At 41.0% G+C, this 22,972-nt stretch overlaps 1 protein-coding gene across 17 annotated transcripts in view; it reads left to right on the top strand.

Annotated features, from left to right (window-relative positions):
- Positions 1-22,972, top strand: part of PDE8B (phosphodiesterase 8B) — a 384,709-nt gene that overhangs the window by 174,973 nt on the left and 186,764 nt on the right. The window contains exon 1 of one of the 17 annotated variants that reach the window (XM_082836135.1): positions 3,022-3,064. The exons of the other annotated variants lie outside the window; for them this stretch is intronic. Within the exon in view, the coding sequence (XP_082692261.1) occupies positions 3,050-3,064 (15 nt within the window). The 5' untranslated portion in view covers positions 3,022-3,049. Of the gene's footprint in view, positions 1-3,021; positions 3,065-22,972 lie in introns of those variants that run through there. 17 annotated transcript variants of the gene reach the window in all.

The raw sequence follows: 22,972 nt of genomic DNA, 5'->3' as shown, positions 1-22,972 counted from the left end.
GTTTAATATGTGTCTTGGTGTGTTTTTCTAGAGTTTATCCTGTATGGGATTCTCTGTGCTTCCTGGACTTGGGTGACTATTTCCTTTCCCATGTTAGGGAAGTTTTCCACTATAATCTCTTCCAGTATTTTCTCAGACCCTTTCTTTTTCTTTTCTTTTTCTGGGAGCCCTATAATTCGAATGTTGGTGCATTTAGTGTTGCCCCAGAGGTCTCTGAGATTGTCTTCAATTCTTTTCATTCTTTTTTCTTTATTTTGCTCCTTGGCAGTTATTTCCACCATTTTGTCTTCCAGCTCACTTATTCATTCTTCTGCCTCCGTTATTCTGTTATTGATTCCTTCTAGTGTATTTTTCTTTCTTTTTTCCTTCTAGTGTATTTTTCATTTCAGTTATTGTGTTGTTCATCTCTGTTTGTTTGTTCTTTAGTTTTTCTAGATCTTTGTTAAACATTTCTTGTATTTTCTCAATCCGCACTTCCATTCTGTTTCCGAGGTTCTGGATCATCTTTACTATCATTACTCTGAATTCTTTTTCAGGTAGGTTGCCTATTTTCTCTTCATTTATTTGGTCTTGTAGGTTTTTGCCTTGCTCCTTCATGTGACATATTTTTTTGCCGTCTCATTTTTTTTTTTTTTTTTAATGAGTGGGATTGTGTTCCTGTTTTACTGGTTGTTTGGCCTGAGGCTTCCAACACTGTAGTTTGTAGGCCATTGGGTAGAGCTGGGTCTTGGTGCTGAGATGAGGAACTCTGTGAGACCTCACTGTCATGAATATTCCCTGGGGTCTGAGGCTCTCTGTTAGTCCAGTGGTTCAGATTCAGAGCTCCCACCACAGGAGCTTCCGCCCAACCCGGGCTCGCAAATCAAGATCCTGCAAGCTGTGTGGGGTGGCCAGAAAAAGAAAAAAAGGAACAATAACAAAGTAAAAAGTAAAATTAGACTAGGAAACTAGCAGATATGTTAGAAAGAATGTAAAAATAAAAATGTAGATGAATCAACAACCAGAAGGTACATCAGTACCACAATAGTAAAAAAGCGGAGGAGGGAAAAGAAAAAAAGGGAGGGGGGAAGGCCTTGGCTGTGGAGAGCAGGGCCTAAGCAAGGGTGAGGTTTGGGCAGTGGGTGGGGCCAATGCTCAGGACCCACAGGGCTGGAAAAGGCCCTGGGGGCTGTGGGGGGGTGGGACTTAGGCTCAAGGAACAGAAGGGGCCCAGGTGTGCCCCCTACCCCTGGTCTCAGAGGGCAGGGGACCTCACCTGGGAGCCCAGCAGGCTTCCTGGGCTTGAAGGGGTGGTGCAAACACCCTCCTCTCCTCTCCTGCTCCTCTGATCTGGGGTCTGGGAGGGCCCCTCCTACCTGCCTCTCCTGATCTCCCCGGTCTCCTTCCTATGCCCCCAGGACCAATGCAGCCGGGGTGGGGAAGGGGGAGCCTTACAGGACCCGGGACCGGCCTGGGAGCTCAGCAGGCTTCCCGAGCCTGAGTGGGCGGGGCAGTCGCCCTCTGCTTCTCAGCCTCTCCTCCCGGAGGGCCCCTCCTGCCTGCCTCTCCTGATCTCCCTGGCCTCCCTCCTATGCCCCCAGGACCCATGCAGCCTGAAGGGGGCTTTGGAGTGGGGGAACCGGCTTGGGAGCTCAGCAGGCTCCCTGGCCCGAGTGGGCCAGGCGATCGCCCTCCACTCCTCTCCAGCTCCTCCCAGAGAGTCCCTCCCATCTGCCTCTACTGATCTCCCTGGCCTCAGGGGTGCCGATCTTGTCTGGCCTCCACTTCTCCCACCTTGGTCCCCCGGCATCCTACCGGTTCACTCTGGGGTTCCTCTCATGTCTCCTTGGGGGTCAGAGTCCCCTGCCAGCAGCTGGCAGGCACCCTGGTTGTGGGGAGACACTAACTGTTCGTCTTCCCACACCACCATCTTAACTCCTCCCCTGCTTTTTTTTTAATTTACTAGTTTGTTGTATTTTTTGATTTCACATATAAGTGATATCTTACGGTATTTGTCTTTCTCTGTTTGACTTATTTAGCATAATGCCCTCCAGGTCCATCCATGTTGTTACAAATGGCAAAATTTTATTCTTTTTTTATGGCTGAGTAGTATTCTACTGTTTATATATACCACATCTTTATCCATTCACCTGTTGATGGACACTTAGATTGCTTCCATACCTTGGCAATTTGTAAATAATGCTGCTGTGAATATCAGGGGTGCATGTATCTTTTCAAATTAGTGTTTTTGTTTTTTTAGGATACATACCTAGGAGTGAAATTACTGGGTCATATGGTAGTTCTCTATTTAGTTTTTTGAGAAACCTTCGTACATTCCCACCAACAGTATATGAGGGTTCCCTTTTCTCCACATCCTCGTCAACATTTGTTATTTGTTTTTTTTTTGGTGATAGCCATTCTGACAGGTGTGAGGTGATACCTCGTTGTGGTTTTGATTTGCATTTCCCTGCTGATTAGCGATGTCCCATCACCTTTTCTTTCCTCCTCAACTGGTCATAATATAAAAACAACAGTGTCTTTCAGGTCGTTTGATGGATTTTTTGCACTTCATGCTCGATCTACAGACCTACCTTGTTGATCCAAGATGGCTGAGCGTGTCACTCAGGGGACATGGCACAGACCATACTTAGATGCTTCTGTTGCAGGGATCTGCCAGCTGCAGCTGAGGACCAAATCTGGCTCGCTGCCAATTGTTTTACAGCTTATGACTTAAGAAAGACTTCTACGTGTCTTTTGAAAAAAAAGAATAGACTGTTTTTGTGACAGGTGAAAATTATATGGAATTCAAGTTTCAGTGAACATGAGTAATTTCAGTGAAACAGCTACACTCATCCATTTGCATATTGTCTATGGCTGATCTCACACTACAATGGCAGCGTGGAGTAGTTGTGACACAGACCCAGTGGCCTGCAAAACCGAAAATAGTTACTCTCTGGCCCTTTGCAGAAACAGTTTGCCTGCCTGTGGTCTACTGGAGGAGATTGGAGAACGGTGAGCTTCTGGAGGAGAGGGACTGAGCTTTATAACAGAGAGTGAGGCAGCAGGCAGCATGATGTACTCCCTGGTAAGAGTGCTTTGGGCTCTGGATTTGATTTCCACTCCACCAGTGACAGCCTGTGTGACCTTGGCCAAGATACTTAACCTGTCTGTGCTTCTGTTTCTGTATCTGTAAAATGGGGATAATAATAGTTCCCACCTCATAGGTTGTTATAAGGATTATATTTATATGCAAAATATTTAAACAATGCTTTACATGTAAATATAATGCACAAAAAGGATGATGAATGTTCATCCTTGTGTCATGGACATTTTTCTAGGCAAAGTACAGCAGGCCCCTAGTAGTCCCCAAAACTTGGCCTCTTTGGTTAGCACCCCACACTCAGAATTATGAGACTCTCTGGCCCCCTGAGACCCTTTGTCCCCAGCACAGACTCTGGGGGCCCTTTCTCCTCTTTCTCCTGGGCCAGCAGCTCCCTACCCCAGCCCCTCCATAAGGCTCCTGGCTCCCTTCCAGGGCCCCACTGACAGCCATGATGTTGGTGCCTCAGTCGCATGCTGGGGCTATGTTGTTCTCCCATGGACCTCCCTCCACGTCATATCACAATGGCTGCATCCCTTTCGGGCCTGTGGGGCCACAGCCATGACCCTTAGTCCTGTGGGCAGATAGAGCTTTGCTTCATGGCCCATGTCATGTGTGAGGGCTGCCCCACATATTCATCACCATCTCTTCTATGGACCACATACCACACGCCTGGTCTTAGGCTAGGTGTTCTACTCACAACATCATTAATCCTCATGAAATCCCTACAGAGTTGCACTATACTTATCTTGGGGAGGAGTGTCACGACACTTGGGATAAGTCCCTCTCTTGGATCTAGGCTAAAACATGGCCTCCCTGGGGGCCAGCGTTCTGTAGAGGTTTCGTTTCCCTCAGTTAAGGTAGAACTCACGTGCTCATTCTGACAACCGTGGTTCCTTTCTGCCCCTTACCCTTGGCTGCCTTATTCACCCATCCCTATAATATGCTGTCCAGGGACCCATGCAGGAAATTCTGAGGTTGCAAGTAAGCAAACAGAAAAATCCAAGGCATGTTACATGGCATTGTTTGGGTTAACAGCACGGCTAGGCCATACCTGGCCCTTCCACATTGGAGAGCTGAAAAAACAGAGTTGCAGAGAGGTGAAGTGACACTCCCTGTTACAGCTGGCCTTCCAAACCCGGCTCTGACTCTGCAACTAAAGAAGGTTCCTGGCAGAGATGGAAAGTGAAGGGGTTATAAGTGTTTACTAGACCACCAGCTCCATGAGGTCAGGGATTGTTGCCTGTTTTATTCACGGTTGGATCCCAAGGGCCTAGAGCAGTACTGGGTTTGTGATCAGCTCTCAACAAGTATTGGTTGGAGTCATAGTGATTGTTGTTTGGCCAAGGTGCAGAGAAACTCGAAGCTTCCTATTTGGACAGGGAGCATGGGAGAGGGCATAGCTGTACACTGAGTGAGATGCTTTATATCCTCAATAATTAAATTGAAACTGCAAATTAAATTAGCTTGTTTAATGAGCTGCAGTTTCTTTCCCATCCACAACACGATCACTGGCCTTGGGTGACAAAACCTTCCTCACCCCACTATATGTTGTCAAGGCAGGAAAAACTCTGTGTCTACTCTGTGATGAAGCAAAGGGTGTTATGTCCACCCAGGCAGCCCCTTAGATGCACGTGCAGAATCCTTTTGTCTGTGGGGAAAGGGATATCCAAATCTCTGGAAATTCACACATCAAACACGGTGCTATGGACTGAATTGTGTCCCCGCCAAAATTCATGTGTTGAAGCCCCTGTCCCTCACCATGACTCTATTGGAGTTGGGGCCTTTAGGGAGGTGATTAAGGTTAAATGAGGTCATAAAGGTGGACCCCTGATACAGTAGGATTAGTATCCATATAAGATGAGACACCAGAGTGTTCACTGGCTCTCTCTGCTGTGTGAGGACACAGTGAGAAGGTGGAAAGCCAGGGAGAGGATTTTCACCAGAAACCCAATCTGATGACACCTTAAAAATGGACTTCCCTGGTGGTCCAGTGGTAAAGAATCCTCCTTCCAATGCAGGAGACCCGAATTCGAACCCTGGTCAGGGAACTAAGATCCCACGTGCTGCGGGGCAGCAAAGCCCGCGTGCCACAACTACAGAGCCCACCCGCCCTGCAGCCTGTGCGCCATGACTAGAGAAGAGAAAACCACGTGCTACAACTAGGGAGAAGCCCACGTGCCACATGAAAAATCCCGCATGCCTCAACGAAGATCCCATGTGCCACAACTAAGACCCGATACAGCCAAAAATAAATAAATAAATAGTAAATAAATAAATCTTAAAAAAAATATATGGACTTCCCAGAACTACAAGAAAGTAAACTTCTGTTGTTCGAACCACCTAGTGTGTGGCTTTTGTTACGGTATCCTGAGCTGACCGATACGCATGGTTTCTCAGTATTCATCCATTGACATAACTAGGATCTGGCTGGAAAGGTCTTTACATCTTCAACAGCAGAAGCAGAATTCTCCAAATGATGCCACTAATACTTAATAAATTGTATCCAAATAAGTAGCAGGTATAGTGGTCCATATTTTTACAACTGGAAAAACTGCATTTAATTCTTCTCTGTATAAAATGTTTACCATAAACTTTAATTCTCATAGTTGTGCTGTGCTATTGTGCAAGTTAAGGAAATTTGGGCTCAGAGAGGTTAAATGAGTGTGTAAGACCACACAGCGTATGAGTGGCAAAGTTGAACCCCAGCACAGGCCTGTGACTCTTTGACAGGGCCGTTTACACTTAGGGACATCGTTCAGAATCTCTGACCTATCTTGGTCATATCTACCAAGTGGCAAAAAAGAGCTCAAAATAAAGTGCTGTAACTCAAGGAGAAATCAGGCACATTTAGAAGCAAGGTTTGTCTTTGTCCTTAATTCACCTGACAGCATTTTCTGGAGTCATGGATGTGTGGGATGCAACACATCCATTGTGTGGGGTGGAACATGCCACATTTGCAGCAATTACGAGGCAGAATAAGAAGAGTTGGGGAAGGTGTTAGCAGCCTCTGGACCATCAGCTGTCAACGCCGCTTGCTCTCGGTCACCTGAAGCATGCCGCTTTAGAAACACTTCATTTTCCACTGATGAAAATGAGAAGAATTAAGTTTGGGGGGGGGGCAAGCATTTCAGCACAAAAGAACTCATTTGGCTGAAGTGTCTGCAAGCGTGGATTGGATTCTTTGGAAAACATGAAGGTTTGTGAAAACAAAAACAGCAGTTACAAGCTGGTGCAGGCCTTGTATAAGAAGATGTGTACGGAGGTCCCTTCTGTTGATCAGGCTGTGTGCACACATCCCCGTTATATAATTACTGTTTTTCTCAGTTGCCTCCATTTTAAAAAGAAATCAGCATAAGCACAAGCAACACGATAAAACTAATATCTAAGTGGAAAAGCGTGCACCTGTGAGCTACTTCTTTCTCATCAGACTGGAAGGCAGTATAAGAAATTCACATTTATTGCATGTCCGCTCGATGTCAGGCTCCATGCTGGGCTCTTTAGGTGGGTTTATTGTATTTTTGTCTTCATAGCAACCTTGTGATGTAGACACAAATTAATAAATAAGTAGTAAAATAACTTGTTCAAGGTTTTTCTCTTTTAAAGTTGGGAATTGAAACAAGGTCATATGAGTCAGAAATCGTTGCTCACTGTTGATGGGGCCCAATTACTCCCCTTTCCTTGTTCCCTCTCTGATGATTCAGGGAAGAGGCAAGGCCCTCCTGCTGCTAAGTGTATGAGGATGGGGGACTGGGGTAAAATGTCCGTCTTTGCTGCTTAATGAACAAGTCCTCTTGAGGTTCTAGCGTGCCTTCCCCTCTTCAACTTGGCTCTCTCTTAGTGAAAGCAGAAGAGGTTTTTTGCTTTCCCATGTGGCAATAACCTGCATTCTTGCCTGCCCAAGACAGATAGCTTGAGCTATCCATCTTGGTAGCTCCGTTTCCATGGTCCACAGTCTGGGTGGGGTGCGGGAGGTCTCAGCCCCTTTACAGCTTTGGATGCTTTATAATCATTTTTGCACTGACTTCTCAGGCTGGTTCACCAGTGGGCTCTGGCTTCCCTGACACCTCCAGAGAACAAGGCTGGTTTCCTGGGCCAACGAGTACCCTCTTCACAAGTGCAGGGAGAGGATGTGAAGGGCTACAGGAGTCACACCGTGATTCTGCAAATGCATTTTGACTGAACATCGTGAGATGTATTTTCTTTCTAGGTCAAGTTATAAAAATACATAATATAGGTACTCCTGATTAAATAGCCATCTGTAGTAGCATCGCTCAGCCACACTGTGGGTTCTTACAGACCGTTCTGAAAGCTGGGGAAGCTGTCTAGCAATAGTAGCTGAGAGCATGGATTTTGGAGTCAGACGACCCAGGTTCATATCCCATTTGTTTGCTGTTTAACCTTGAGCAAGTTCTTCTTAACTTTTCTGTGCCTCCATTTCCTTGTTTGTAAAATGGGAATAGTAATAGTACCTCCCTCACAGAGTTGTTAGGAGTATTAAATGACTCAATACGTGAAAAGTTCCTAGGAATATAGCCTTGCCCGTAAACAGAGTGTAGACAGTCGGCTAGGATGGTGATAGCCATTGTGGTGGTCCTGTCCGGAGAAGATCGAGAATATTGGTATTAGCATTTTCAGGCCATCAGCCCTAATTTACATACTTGCAAGTTAATGTAGGCCAATGAGAATCATTAGGTGGCCAGAGTCCCACATTAACATAGTTCACACATTCATTATCTGCTGAGCACTTGTTATGTGCCAGGCACTGTGTTTGGTATCAAGAATGGAAAAACGAATGAAACAGATGTGATTCTGCTCTTGTGAAATCGCACAGTAGTTGCTTAATTATCCAGTAATAGGATATTTCAAATAAAGTTTACCAAGATAATCTCAAAACATTCAGTGTCATTAAAGTTTTTCTCCTCTTTTAGATCTCAGTGAACGTTTAACAGCCCCTCAGATAGAATCTGTAGCTGCCCTGTCCTGTATGGTAGCCACGAGCCACATGTAGCCGTGGGAGCACCATGAGGGGTAAAGTTTGAGGCAGGAGAGGTGGGCAGCCCTTTACAAGGGGCTGGGCTGAGGAATTTAAATGTTATTCTAATAAAGGTGGGGTTAAACAGGAGAGTGAGGTGAACTTTGGAATTTAGAATAACTTTAAAGCCTCCATGAATTGTACCAACTTTCTTTTATTCTATTTATATTTTAATGTAATCAATGATATATTTGGGTCTAAATCTACCACTTTTTTTGTTTTCTGTTTGTCCCATCTGTTTTATGTTTCACTCCTTTCTTGCCTTCTTTTAGATGGATTACATTTAAAAAATCATTTGATCCCTCCCTCCCACTAGTGTGTTTCTTTTCTTTACTTGGTTACCAGAGAAATCAGAAGAGTCACCTGTAACGTTACAAAGTCTAAACTGTATCAGCATGGCTCCTGCCTCCAAGAGCGTAGAAGGGTTATCTCCCTTTTGACTTACCTGCTGCTGTTGTCCTGTATGTTATTTCCCTGTACATAGTAAACCCCATGAGATACTATAAATGCATTCTGAAGTCAGTATTATTTATGTTGACCCACATATGTTCCACTCTTGTTGTTCCTTCTTATATTGCTTCCATCTGGGATCATTTTTCTGCTGCTTGAAGAACACTCCTTAATTCCTTTGGTGCAGGTCTTCTTTGGCAAACTCTATTTTTGTTTAATAATATCTTCATTACACCTTCATTTTTTTAAATTGAAGTATAGTTGATTTACAATATTGTGTTAGCTTCAGGTGTACACAAAGTGATTTGGTTATACATATGTATCTATCACACACACACACACACACATACATCTATCTATATTCTTTTTTTTCAATTCTTTTCCATTATAGTTTGTTACAAGATATTGACTACAGTTCCCTGTGCTATACCGTAAGTCCTTTGTTGTTTATCTGTTTTATATATGGTAGTGTGCATCTGTTAATCCCATATTCCCAATTTATTCCTCCCCCTGTTCCGTTTGGTAACCATATATAAGTTTGTTTTCTATGTCTGTGACTCTGTTTCTGTTTTGTAATTAAGTTCATTTATATCAATTTTTAGATCCCACATATAAGTGATATCATGTTATTTGTCTTTCTCTGTCTGACTTACTTCACTTAGTATGATCATCTCTAGGTCCATCCGTGTTGCTGCAAATGGCACTATTTCATTCTTTTCTATGGCTGAGCAATACTCCATTGTATATATGTACCACATCTTCTCTATCCATTCATCTGTCGATGGGCACCTAGGTTGCTCACACCTTCACTCTTGAAGCATATATTTGCGGCATATGAAATTCTAGTGTGGTGGTTATTTCAGCATACTGAACATATCATCACACTGTCTTCTGGCTTCCTTGTCGCTGCTGAGAAGCATCTACTCTGAGGATGATTTCTTTGAAGGTCATCCGTATTTTTCCCTCTGGCTGCTCTTAAGATTTTCTTTGTCTTTGATTTTATGCAGTTCCACGGTGGTATGTGTAGGTGTGGATTTCTTTTTATTTATACTGCCTGAGAATTGTAAGTCCTTCTGAGTCCATGGATTGATGTCTTTCATTGGTTCTAAAATATTCTCTGGTATGACTCCTTACGTGATGCTTCTCCCTCAGTTTCTCACTCCTTTCCCTGAACTCCAAGTAAATGTATGTTAGACTCTCTCACTGCCTCCGCCACACCTCTTTTATCTTTGTGTCTCTCTGTGATACATTCTGCATAGTTTTTCTGACATCTTGTGGTTTACCAGTTCTCTGTTTGCTTATATCTTATCAGCTGTTAAATCCTTCCACTGGGACTTCCCTGGTGGTGCAGTAGTTGAGAGTCCGCCTGCCGATGCAGGGGACACGGGCTCGTGCCCCAGTCCGGGAAGATCCCACATGCCACGGAGCGGCTGGGCCCGTGAGCCATGGCCGCTGAGCCTGCGTGTCCGGAGCCTGTGCTCCGCAACGGGAGAGGCCACCACAGTGAGAGGCCTGCGTACCGCAAAAAAAAAAAAATCCTTCTGCTGATTTATTGATTTTGATTATTACTTTCTTCTTTCATTCTAGAATTTTTATTTGGTTCTTTTTCAAGTCTGCCAAATCATTTAAAGAAAATCATTTCCCATTCCCCTACTGAAAATTTAGGCTTTGTTTTTAATTTCTTTGAATGTTGTAAGTATAGTTGTGTTAGAGTCCATAACTGATAATTTCAATATTTGAAGGCTCTAATTTTTTCTGTGGTTGCTATTGGGTGTCACTTATATTGTCACATGCGCCTCGTTATACTTCACAGAGCTTTTCTTTCACTTCTGCCGAGGGTGGGAGGTGGAGGTGGTAAGTGGTTTAATCTGAGCTTGAGGCTTGAGACTCCCCGGATGACCTAGCTGATGAAAACTAGCTGCGAGTCTGCCCAAGGATGGCTTCCTTTGGGTTCATTCCTTACCCCAGTCATAGCCTGCTGGGGCTGCAGACGAGCCAAGAGCAGTTCACTATGCTTTCTACCTTTGATGGGCCCTGGCTTTTACGTTGGTCCCCATTTCCCCTTGAAGCTGTTAAAATAGGAAGCTCAGTTTCACGGCTCTTTATATTAAATTAGCAAATGCTCCTGGGTAGTACATGTACCCAACTGGGTTCTGAGGTTCTAGAATTGGGCCTGGTAATTCCTCACACTGTCGATACTTCTCCGAGGCTTTTAAGAGGATGTTTTCAGTATTCAGTACTTTTAGTTGTACTTGCGAAAGTGGGTCTTAGTTTCCTACTGTTTCCCACTATTAGAGTGTCTGACTTTGATCCAACAAGGTCGGTGGCCCTATTGTTTGTTGTTTGTTTGAGGAAAATACTTTTCGGAGCCATTTTTCTGCACATTTCCCTTTTGGGGAATGAGTGGAAAGGGGGTGGCACTATATTTATTTATTTGGAAGGGAGGTGTAGATGTAACCATCTCATGCTTCCTTCTGGCTGAAGTAGCCTTTGAGGAGTGAGAAGTTTTTGATAATTGAAAACTGGTGCTTTAGTAGAAAAGAAGACTATTTCTGATCAATATTTCCATTATTTTTTCTGTTACCATCTTCAAGGCATTAGAATTTGAGCAGATAATTCTCTATTTCAGCCATTCCACTGAGGTCACTCGTTACCAAGTCTAGTCTCTCCACTGATGAATCATATCCTATTACTGAGTAAAGCATCATATTTTTAGAGAGCAAATATCGTTTAAGTGATAGAAGTGATTTTTTTTCTATAAACACAGGCCCAGAAAAGGCAGCAAGCAGGTTACTCAGCGTGCAAGGAGCAGGCAGCAGGCGCCTGGCTCACTGGGTAAATATCTGGGTTAGAGAAACATCAGGGGCTCTTCTGAGGGCAATTTGTATTTTCGTATATGAATATGTTGCCTCAAGGTAATTATGAAGAAAACAATTCCAACAGTTCCAAGTGTGTTGCAATCTTATCATAAATGGTATACACTTTAAAGGATAAGGTATTGCAGTAGTCAGGTGCCAATGGCAAAGTATGTTTTTTACCTGGAGGCACCTGATCAATTGTTAATACAAGTGAGCCTGGAGAGAAAAATAATTGACTGTGAGAGGTGCTGTTTGTTGTTATTTATATGTTTTTCTTAACAGTTTTTCCCCTTCACATCTTCAGATTCCAAATTCCTGTCTCCAAAGCATAAGTCTTCAAAATGATTAGCAAAAGCCACTCAAAATATTAACATTTTCATTCTGCTTCTTAGAGAAATCTTCCAACGATGAGAGAAAAAGAAATTGAAGATTGCCCCGTCTATATATTTATTTTAGTCGTTTGAAATTTCATTGGCATAAAGACAACTTACAGTGAACATAGTTATGTTTTAACATTCTTCATTTGACGTTATCCTCCAAAGATGGCCTGGAAGACTAGAGCAAAAATTTTGGAGGAAAATCTTGGGGACACCTGATGTTGTAATTGCACAGCCCTGATGTGAAACTTGGTATTGAACCTGACAGGAGGGCAATCTTGATATCATGATATCATTGGTCACACAATGCATAACAGGAAAAGAAAATATTTTTCTCTTATTTTAATTAACATATGCCTAACTCCTAAGTGAATGGATTTAATATGATTGTAGAATGGACTCTAATGAAGTTTGAGTATTCTATATTTTATGTGTTTTAGTTACCATCATATGAAGTATGCCATCATATTCTTTTCATTAATGTAGCCTAAAAGGTTACCAAAAAGAAATAAGGCATTGGAAATTTGTGTGGGATCAATAACTAGAATGATCTATACAATTGTGTCTTTACTTGAAAAATTTTACAATGTACCTTTCAGATCCAGTCCTTATCTATTGTGATTACAGTTCTAAAACAATCCTGTTGCTTAGCAACCAGATTATATATGATTGAACTCCCTGAAAGAACTTTAAGTGTTAAGTCTTATCTCTCGAAATTGAGAGATACCTTGGATGTTGTGAATCTCTTAATTTTAAAAGTAAGTATGAATTTTGTTCAGAAAAGAATCACAGTGAAAAACTGTCTCAGAAGTAGATAGAAAATACCTCAGAACTATTTGAATAAATGCTTTCCAATTTAGAAAATTCAGTCATTAAAAAAATTGAAATAATTGCTCCAAAGAATGGTAAGTTGGTGCTCCCTTTTAAGATTCCTGTCTCTAATGGGTTTTTCACTGCCTCTTTTCTCTAGTCATTGTATTGTTACAGCAAACCCCCAAAGCCAGGTGTGTAATGACACACTTAGTTTCCTTCTGCCTTTCTCAGAAAGGAGCTGATCTTTTTATTATCTGAGTGGTTTTGTTTTGGTTTTCTTTTGTATCTAGTCGCTACTTCTGAAATACTGTTAAATAATGGTTGGAACATTCATTGTAACTTGAAGTGAAAAGAATCATAATCGGAATTAATTTCTTTTCATCACTATAAATTCTTCAGCATTGACTGATTTCACGTGTGCCTGCATTTTTCTGTTCATCTTGAAGTGTCTTATGTTTTCATGGCTGTGACCAGCAATAGCTGGTGATTCTGTGTAGGCAACGGTGAATGCCTGCTAGGTTTCTCAGTTTGTGTGTGTCTTCTTGGTACAGGGAAGAGTAGTTTCTTTAATAATTGGTGCCTTTTGGGAAGAGAGGGAAAGGTGGACGTGTCTCCTGATTTTGTGAGTCCCTTTTGTTTCCATAGGACCCTTAATTTCTATTGGCTTGCTTCTTTTTTTCTCTTCACCATCAAGCATCCAGGGGATGTGATCCTCCAACTCGCCTCCCTCCCTCCAGAAGTGATGTCTCCAAAGACCTCCATCTTCGGTCCCACTGACTTTCTGGCCCTTCCTTTCATTTACCTGGTGCCCAAGCAGCAGACTTGTTTTCAGTATTTCCATACTTAGGGTGGGAAGCTCTTTCTGGAGGTAATTTTCATCTGTTCTGCTGCCAGAACCAGGTGTGGCCACCTGACTCTCTTTTCTGAAAAGGTTTCTGCTACTTTCAGATGTTCATTTCCCTCCCTGTGTATTAATTGAAATTTCTAGTATACTCCATCTCCTAGTTATGCTATAGGCAAGGCAGGCTTCATGGGCATGCCACCATTGCATGGCTTTATAATATGGTTATACCTGGTGGAGAAAATCTCCCCTCACCATTCTTTATTTTGCAATTTTTTTGGCAGTTCTAATGTACTGTTCCGGAAGAACTTTAAAATAATTGTTTCCGTTCCTCCTAAAAACTATGTTGGAATTTGGGTTGGAATTTTATGCATTAATTAAGGTTTAAATAGTAATTTTAAAACATATAATTTTCTTAATATGTATCAGTTTCCTTTCAGGGTTTTATAACTTGTTGCTATCATGTATGGAATTGGCTTTTTATTTTTTAAAGGTTAATGTTAGTATAGAGGAAGACTATTCATTTTTATATCTGGATCTACTTCTTTTTCATTTTTTTCTCCTGTGTTGTGATGGATTTTTTTATTTGGCCTTCTAGACCAGGGATCTACAAACTTCAGATTGCTTGCCAAACCCATCCTGCTGCCTGTTTCTAGAAATAAAATTTTATTGGAACACAGCCAAACCCATTTATGTATGTATCATCTATGGCTGCTTTCATGCTACAATGGCAAAGTTGGGCAACTTCAACTGAGACTATATGGCCTACAAAGTCAAAGATATTTACTAACTTGACCTTTACAGGAGGTTTGCCAACTCCTGTTCCAGACTACTTATTTTGTTCCCGGGAGTGAATTTTCTCTTTCAGTTAGGTTATTGAACTTTAAAAGTTTTTTAAAATGTCAATTAAATCTCAATAAAACTGGAAGAAAAAAACAAAAAATAAAATAAAGTGAATAAAAGTTATTAAAAAATTTCTTTTAATTTTTATTTATTTTTTATTTTTGGCTGCATTGGGTCTTCGTTGCTGCGCGTGGGCTTTCTCTAGTTGCAGCGAGCGGGGGCTACTCTTTGTTGCGGTGCGTGAGCTTCTCATTGCAGTGGCTTCTCTTGCTGCGGAGCACGGGCTCTAGGCGCACTGGCTTCAGTAGTTGTGGCATGCAAGCTCTAGAGCGCAGGCTCAGTAGTTGTGGCGCACGGGCTTAGTTGCTGTGCGGCACGTGGGATCTTCCTGGGCCAGGGCTCGAACCTGTGTCCCCTGCATTGGCAGGCGGATTCTTAACCACTGCGTCACCGGGGAAGCCCCTATTTTAAAGTTTGAAAAAAGTTAAAAAAACTTTTTTAGTTTCAGTAAATATTTTTTGTTTTAATTACATCACTTTGAGGATTTGCATTCATCTGTTCTTTAATGTTTTCTTTCATCTCTTCTATTAGTGAGACCCATCCAATTTCAGTTTGGTCTTTTCCCCTTAGGGGCCGAGTCCCCTTTCAGGGATTGCAGGTTTTCTCTGCCTGTTCTAACACAGATGCCCTCAGCACCAGTACATTGAGGCTATGCAGGCTCTCAGGCAGTGTCAAACTTGAAGGGGCTGCAAGACCTGGTAATCCTTGCTAGGGGCCACCCTTGGTCAAAAAGGAGAAGAAACCATACCTGTTCCAGTGATGGTTGAGGAATGCCTTTATTCTCCAGCCTTGACATGAATGGGTGGGTGAACCAGCCTTTTCCAGTCTGTAAGTAGACTGGGGGATGCAGGCCCCCTCCCCAGAACACATGCACACATGCATATCCATGCATGTATAGATGTGCATCATATGCCTTCTTGGCCCCCCCATGTCATATACCACAGCTTACAAAGCCAGGACCAATTCCAGCCTCTTAAGAACTCCAGGCCTCAGCTGCCCCATGCCTTCTAGGCCTCAGGAAAAGGCTTACTCTTGTTCTCCTTATTTTAGAGTCATTTAGTGAGTTCAGAGGTAGGAAGTTGGGGATCTCCTTGTTGATTTCTAATTTGAGTATTTACTTTCTCCTTTTGCCTGTCTGACTATGCTGGGAAGGAATAGGTGGTATAGGTGTGGATAATATAGATCAACTTGGGACCTGGCATGTGTTTGATTAGGAGTTTAGTGGTATCAGGAGGGGTTCTATATTCCTGTCAGTAAATGAAGGACTATACTTATGTTTATTTTCCTCTGTAGATCTATGTATGCATATGTACATATATCCGCCCCTCACACACACACACATACACACACAGGCTCAATGCTGATTGTAAAATACATATTACTGTACAAGTACTATATACAGTCACACCAGTAGAACCCAATCATGAGGGAGAAATAAGCCCTAAAGAGACCAATGTTCAAGGACTTTGTTTGATATCCCTTTATCCCATCTTCCAGAAGTTCCATGAGAATACCTACTGGCTAATGATGTTCATCTTTGCTGTGGTTTACAGAGAAAATGCTAGTTCAGCTGATTACTTGAAATTTTTCAGTTTATAGAGGGTTCTCTTTGTACCAGGATTTGCAGATTTAGAAGGTGATCTGTATTTGTTATTAATCACTCTTTAAAAGCTTTAGTTCAGACAAGGTATGATTTAAATTCGTGAGTGTCCTTTACCTCTGCAGGAATGATTATTTATAATTATTTGCCTTCTATCATCATTTAATTATTAGTTACAATAATCAATTTATTTTCACATCGTCAGAATAGTTTTTGCTAGAGAATCGTAAACTGGAAATAATCCATGAAAGCAATGATGGGGTCCTGTTTTTAATGTACCACAAAAGAAGTGTAGCCCTTGTGGGAGCTGTTCTAATGCATTGTTTGGTCTACTTTTCATGCCCTGACTGCATTTAAGTGTGTGGGCAATTTCATTATGCCTTCAACATTTACTAGTGCGTTACTGCTCTTATTGTAATCTCACTTGATTCAATTTCATTTCTAAAATTCTGTAGTGTCTTCTATAAGTCTGACACAGAAATGTTTTTGCCCTCTTACTCTATTTATCCATACAGTAAATATGCTCCTTTAGTCTTCCACAACTGAAAGAATTTTTTTCCTCTTTGTGTCAAGGACAAAGGCACATTACAGAGAAAGCATGCCCCATTAAGATTGTCTTCAAAAACAGAGAAACTAAATAAATAATTTCTATAGTGTGTCCTGAGCTCAGTACAGGTTTATTCCATTCTGTACCTTCTCTGCCATTTCTGTGTTCAGACATCACCATCACAGGTGTTCAGAATGATGAAAATGAGGTAACAAAAAGTTATTTCTAGTACACGAAATTTGTAAGACATGAAGAGCCAATTGTTACATTTTAGAAAATATCTCAAACCAAAAAAGCGTTGAAGCATATAGTTTTCTGAATAATCCTCATTTGACTAGAAATTCAGTTAACCAGAATATTCCATATTTTGAGCCCACAATTTGTATTTTTCTTAGCTCTGTTATCAACTTATTCAATAACAATTTATTGAACCTCAGCTAGGTTTGAGGCATTTTTCCAGATGCTAAGGTAATAGAAATGAATCGAACAATAGTGGACAAAGAATTTGATAAGTTAAATCAACCACCAAAAAAAGAGAGGGAGACCTAATAAAATAATATGAAGGTATTTTTAAAATAGTAAATCCAGAAGAAGGCAGAAAAAGAGGGAAAATGGCAACCAAGAACAGAGGAGTCAAGTGGAAAACAAACAGCAAGTTGATAGTTTAAACCTAACCATATCAATAATTGCATTAAATGTCAGTGGTCTAAACACCTCAGTTAAAAGGCAGAGATGATCAGATTGGATAAAAGAAACTGTAAGACTCAACTATATGCTGTCAACAAGACACCCACCTTAAATATAAAGACACAAATAGGTTACAAGTAAAAGATACACCATACTAACACTAATCAAAAATGCTGAAATGGCTATATTAATATCAAAATGAATTTTGGAACTAAGAATACTACCAGTGATAAATATTATCATTCCATAATCAGAAAGGTGCCAATGAATCAAGAGAATATGACAGGGACTTCCCTGGTTGTCCAGTGGTAAAGAATCTGTCTTCCGATGCAGAAGACGTGGGTTCAATCCCTGGTTGGGGAACTAAGATCCCACATGCCGTGGGGCAACGAAGCTTGTGTGCCACAACTACTGAGCTCACCCTACTCAACGAGAGAGCCTGCGTGCCACAAACTACAGAGCCCACGTGCTCTGGGAGCCCGCGCCACAGCTAGAGAGAGAAAACTCACACGCCACAACTAGAGAGAAGCCCGTGGACTGCAACAAAGAGCCCATGCAGCCAAATAAATGAAAACATATTTTAAAAAATAGAGAGAATATGATAATACTAAAAGATTACACATGTAATAATAGGACTTCAAAATATATTGTTGGAAATGAAAGGAGAAACAGATGAATCTACATTTATAGCCAGAGATTTCCACACCTTTTTCTCAGTAATAATTTAGAGAAGACTGTACCAGGCAGAAGAAAAGGTATATGCAAAGGTCCTGAGGTCAGGAAGAGTTTGCTTGTTGGAAGAACCCAAAGCAGTCCAGTGTGCTTAGAGCAGAGTGAGTTGAGGCATGGTCCATGGTAGGCCAGAGAGGCAGGCAGGGGCTTGATTGAATAAGACCTTGTGGACAATGGTAAGGGGTTTACAAAAACACAAAACAGGATTTGGGAGCAAAAATGTTTACTTCATACTGTAACATTAATATTTAATCATTAGGTGGCTCTTAGGTTTCTCCATGGCGTAAAATTGAAAACAATAGATGACAAAGAGCCCCACACATTAAAGAACAGGCTGGACCTGATAGGATACCATCAGGGAAACAGATTTGTTTCTCTCCCATCACCTCTTTCAAACCTGTTCTGTTAGCTGTTTCTTCTGCATCTCTGGATTATATCTCAAGGATCTGTCATAGATTTTGAGTCTCGTTTTCTGTTATTAAAAAGCCAAATCCGATCTTAATCCAAACTCCCATCCCCCATCATCCAATTCAATGTTTCTATGCTTCCTTCAGCTCAAGGCTGACCTTGTCTTGAAAACCTGCAGCTGAGAAAAGCTGTGTGGCCTTTATCTCTGCTCTCCTCGCCCCACCCGCTCCTGCACAGACTTCTGGTTCCTCAGGGTCTGGGCAGAGAGAATGAGAGGTAAAAAATGGGACATGGGGCCTTTTTGGGTTTTTTAACGTTCCCTTGGTTACTAAATACCTTCTCTCAGGGAGTACCTTGGTTTCCCGCTGTCAAGTCTTCTGTAGATGAGCCTCTATAGTGTGGTGACTTTTATTTCAGCTTTCGGCTACTTAATATCCTGTTACACGTGCAAAAAAGTTTGAGTAGACGAATAAAGCTCTCATTTACACTTATTTATACAAATGAAATGTAAAAAAAAAGCTACTTTGTTTAAGAATCTTTTGAAAAGTTCTCATATGACTATAAAAATTTAAGAACTTGCTGAATTCAAAGTGTTTCTTGGAAATCAGCTCATCAGTTTACTATCTGGTTTGGAAAATAAGAGGCCTCTTTCTGTAAGGAGCATTTTTAAAAGTGACATTTAAAAATTAGCCACCATTTATGTAAATGCTCCTGAAAAAATTTTATATACAATTTAATGATTTGGTAAATTAAGAAATGTTAAGTGCCTCTATAGATATCAGTTTCCTAGGATTTGATTATTAATTAATTTCATAATAAAAATATATTCTCAGGCATTTTATTAATGATTTCCACTGAGGCTCACTTCTTAATCAGTTGTTGGTCCCCTTTCCCAAAGTACTCTGTTTCTTCATCAGAAAAGTGGTAAAAAAAAAAAAAATGAAATTATGACTGTTCTAATATTGACTAAAGATGGAGAAACAAATTAGGAACAACTGATCAAGACTGTTCTTTAGTTCTGTGGGGTTGTGAAGAAACAACTGATTGTCTGTTTCAAAGATAGCTGTATTTTGTTGCTTTTAAATATCCAGAAATTAAAATGGCCTGACATCTTTAAAGAGTTTAGAAAAAGTCTAAGGGCTTAAAAAAGTCAGAAGCCATCCTGTTAGAATTCTCCCAGGAAGGTAATAAAACCAGCCTGCAGTCCTTATGAAAAGAACTGGCCGTACAATACATGTAGATGCAATGGGGAGAATGTTGTCTCCATGGAGAGGGGAAAAGATAGCTCTAATCCCTTCAGATCTGCATGTAAGCTCAAGGCCTTCTGAGAGGTTGTTAAATATTTCTCTTTAATACGTGTTGGAAACCAAAATGAAGTTAAGCATTGATTGATAATGGTTCGGCACGACTCTGGGAACCACATTTATTTTTCTACATTTTGCTCTCACCTATGCCATTTTGTTTCTAATTAATCACTAGCATTTAAATAAAATAGTGTAATTGATGGCTATCAACTAGACTCTCAGTCCTCTCTTCACATTAGAGGGTATCTATCTGTTCATTGCCGGATGCCCTTTCTGTCTCATGGGAGCCACCCAGATTTTCGCCCAGTGGGTTTGCTCCATACACTAGACTTGTAATGTGCTGGGTGATGCCTGAGTCGATTCCAGTAAGGTCCCTTGCAAGGGTGTGCAAGAGGGAGAAAGATTGTCCTCTTGTCCTCTGAATCCAGATGTTTGGCTGGGCCCTATGCCTAATTTTTAGAAATTTACCCCAACTTTGCTTTCAGCAGCAAGGAGGATTTTCCATGTGTTCATTCACAGGCGTGTCTTATGTTCACAGTGAAATCGTTTTTATGCCTATGTAACATTTGTTGGTATTCCTCTGCAGGTTGCTGACAGCCTCGTGTTTTCCATTTTTCCTCTCCACATCTTTGTTTAAGATAAAATAAGTCGGGCTACAATTTTTTGTACACAAAAAACTTTTTTTTTAAATGAGACTACTGTGCCTTAAAAGTAGTAGCAGGAAATGCATGTCTTTTTTACTTTATACAGTATACATAATAACAATATACGCCATTTCTATACTGTGTCCAGTTAAGATGGAAAAATTCTGCCTGTGGGAATGGGGGTGGGGCTAGTGAAAGCATCTGGTGAGAAAAAAGATCAAAAAAGACAGAAAATGGAGAGAAACAGGAGGACAGATGAATAAAGAGCACACAGAGAAAAAGGGCGACACAGGGGCCTCCATACGTTTTTTAACCTGTTTTTTAGTACTAAAATGGTCATTGATTAGCTTGTCCACAATCTCTCTGTGTGGCTATTAAGCATAATCAGTATTATTTTGCAAAAATAGAACTGAGAGAGGAAAACAGGTGTCCGTCTCCTTTTGAACCCCTACTGAAACATTGCAGAACTAATCTCTGCTGGAGGCATCACGCTGGTGTTCATTTTCAAAACACATGATTATGGAGGAGTGGAAAGTAACAGGGTTGATGACATACCCCTTACACGAAAATTGATTTCCATACTTTATAGTTATACCTTACCACATGTGGACACTGTGTACCTGTAAGCAGTATTTGTGTGCAAAATAAACTTCGATTTTATTTAATTTGGCGCCTCGTATTACCTTTCTTATTCCATGTCCAGAATTAGTTGTGCCCTCTGGTTTTCTACTTCTGTCTTTACTATACTTGTTGTAACATACTGGTGTCGGTAACCCATGGCGACACATCCTACAGAGGAGGCCAGATGGACTGGAAGGAGGCACATGATTTCTCTCCCCAGATCTGTTTTGCAAACCACACGGTGGAGGCTCTTCTCTGTTTAGGAGTGGGCGCCTGCTCCATCCACGCAGGCACTTCCAACTGATTTCACAAGAATTAGTACTTGTCAGTTTTTCATTTCACTTGGCATGTGATATAATATCCTCAACAGAAGACTTCACTCTTTTTTTTTTTTTTCTGATATAATGGTAATTTTTAAAGGCTCTCCTGGAGACTAATTGGAAAGGGCATGGGTGTCACTTCATAGAAATCGACCTAATTGACTCTGAGACATGTGCTGTAAACTTTCACCAAAATAGAAGCAACATGGAGAAAACAAAGCAAAATGATTAGTGGATCATACAGACGCCATCAGGGAGAATTTTGGAGTGATTACTGGCAAGCAGAAAAGGGGGCAAAGACTCAGTGAGAGCTCAGTGGTGAGAGAAGAGGAAATGTTTGTCTTCAGTGAGTTAACATCAATGTGAAATTTTATTCAAATGCTGGTCTTGCAGTAGGTTAAATAATATATTCTAATGTCACAGTGTGCTTTCTTGCAACATAGTGAAGTAAATAAAAACCTTTGTTCCTTGGATCATATTTAAGTGAATAAAGGTTTTTACTCTTTAGTACTCAGAGCTTTATGTTTCTGAAATGCTGTTTTAGATTCTGGTAAGTAGTTTTTCGTGGAAACAAATTTGATTCTTCTGTACTGAAAGAATAAATGACAGTAACCCATGATCCTGCTTCCCTCCTCCACCTATTGAAATAGGATGATTTGAAAATACGGTAATTAGCTTATCACTACTTTATGTCATTGCTAAAGGTGTCCAAGCCCCCTCTTCCCCATTGGTGTCTGAGTACCTCGTATTTGGTGCCTTGTAGAGTGACCATATAGCTAATCTCCTTATTGGGGTGGTTATTATTGTTATATTACTACTTGATTTATTATTCCTTTTCTAACAGCTTTATTGAGATATAATTCACCTACCATACAATTCACTCATTTAAAGTGGTTTTTAGTATATTCCCAGAGTTGTATAGCCATCACCATAATCAATTTTAGAATATTTCTGTCACTTCAAAAAGAAACCCCCGGTGCATCAGTGGTCATTACCTCACTTCCACCCCACCTCTGGCCCTGGAAAAACACAAGTCTACTTTCTGTCTCTATGAATTTACCAATTTGGGACATTTCATACAAATGGACTCATATAATGTGTGGCCCTTTCTGTCCGGCTTCTTTCATTTAGCATAATGTTTTCAAGGTTCATTCACGTGGTAGCAGGTATCAGAACTTCATTCCTTTTTATTGCTGAAAAATATTTCATTGTATGGATATCACACATTTTGTTTATCTCTTCATCATTTTATGGACATTTGGGATGTTTACACTTTTTGGCTACTCTGAGTAATGATGGTATTAACATTCATGTACAAGCTTTATATAGACATGGGTTTTAGTTTCTCTTGAGTATATACCTAGGAGTGGAATTGCCGGGCCATATGGTAACTCTATGTTTAACCTTTTGAGGAACTGCCAGACTGTTTTGCAAAGCAGCTGTACAAATTTCCATTCCCGTTAGCAGTGTAGGAGGGTTCCAATATCTCTACAGTTTTGTCAACACTTGTTACTGTCTTTTTTTTTTTTTTTTTTTTTTGTAGTGGGGACAATTTTAAGAATGGAAATGAGCACTTATTAATCACATCAGGTATGAACCAGGTGTGAATACCCTGACCACGAAGCTAGATTACCCTAGCACCCTGGGGAATGGGGCTGGGAGTGGGAACAGGGGTCTGCTAAGAGCAGCAGAAGAGGGGCATGTGGGGGACGTTTGGGGAAGTGTGGTGCCAAGTGCCAGAAAGTTAGATATA

This window comes from Leucopleurus acutus (genome assembly GCF_964270905.1).
Source record: "Leucopleurus acutus genome assembly, chromosome: 3".
In the NCBI taxonomy this organism is placed as follows: Eukaryota; Metazoa; Chordata; class Mammalia; order Artiodactyla; family Delphinidae; genus Leucopleurus; species Leucopleurus acutus.
Note: the sequence above shows the minus strand (reverse complement) of the source record. Positions and strands in the feature narration are given on the sequence as shown.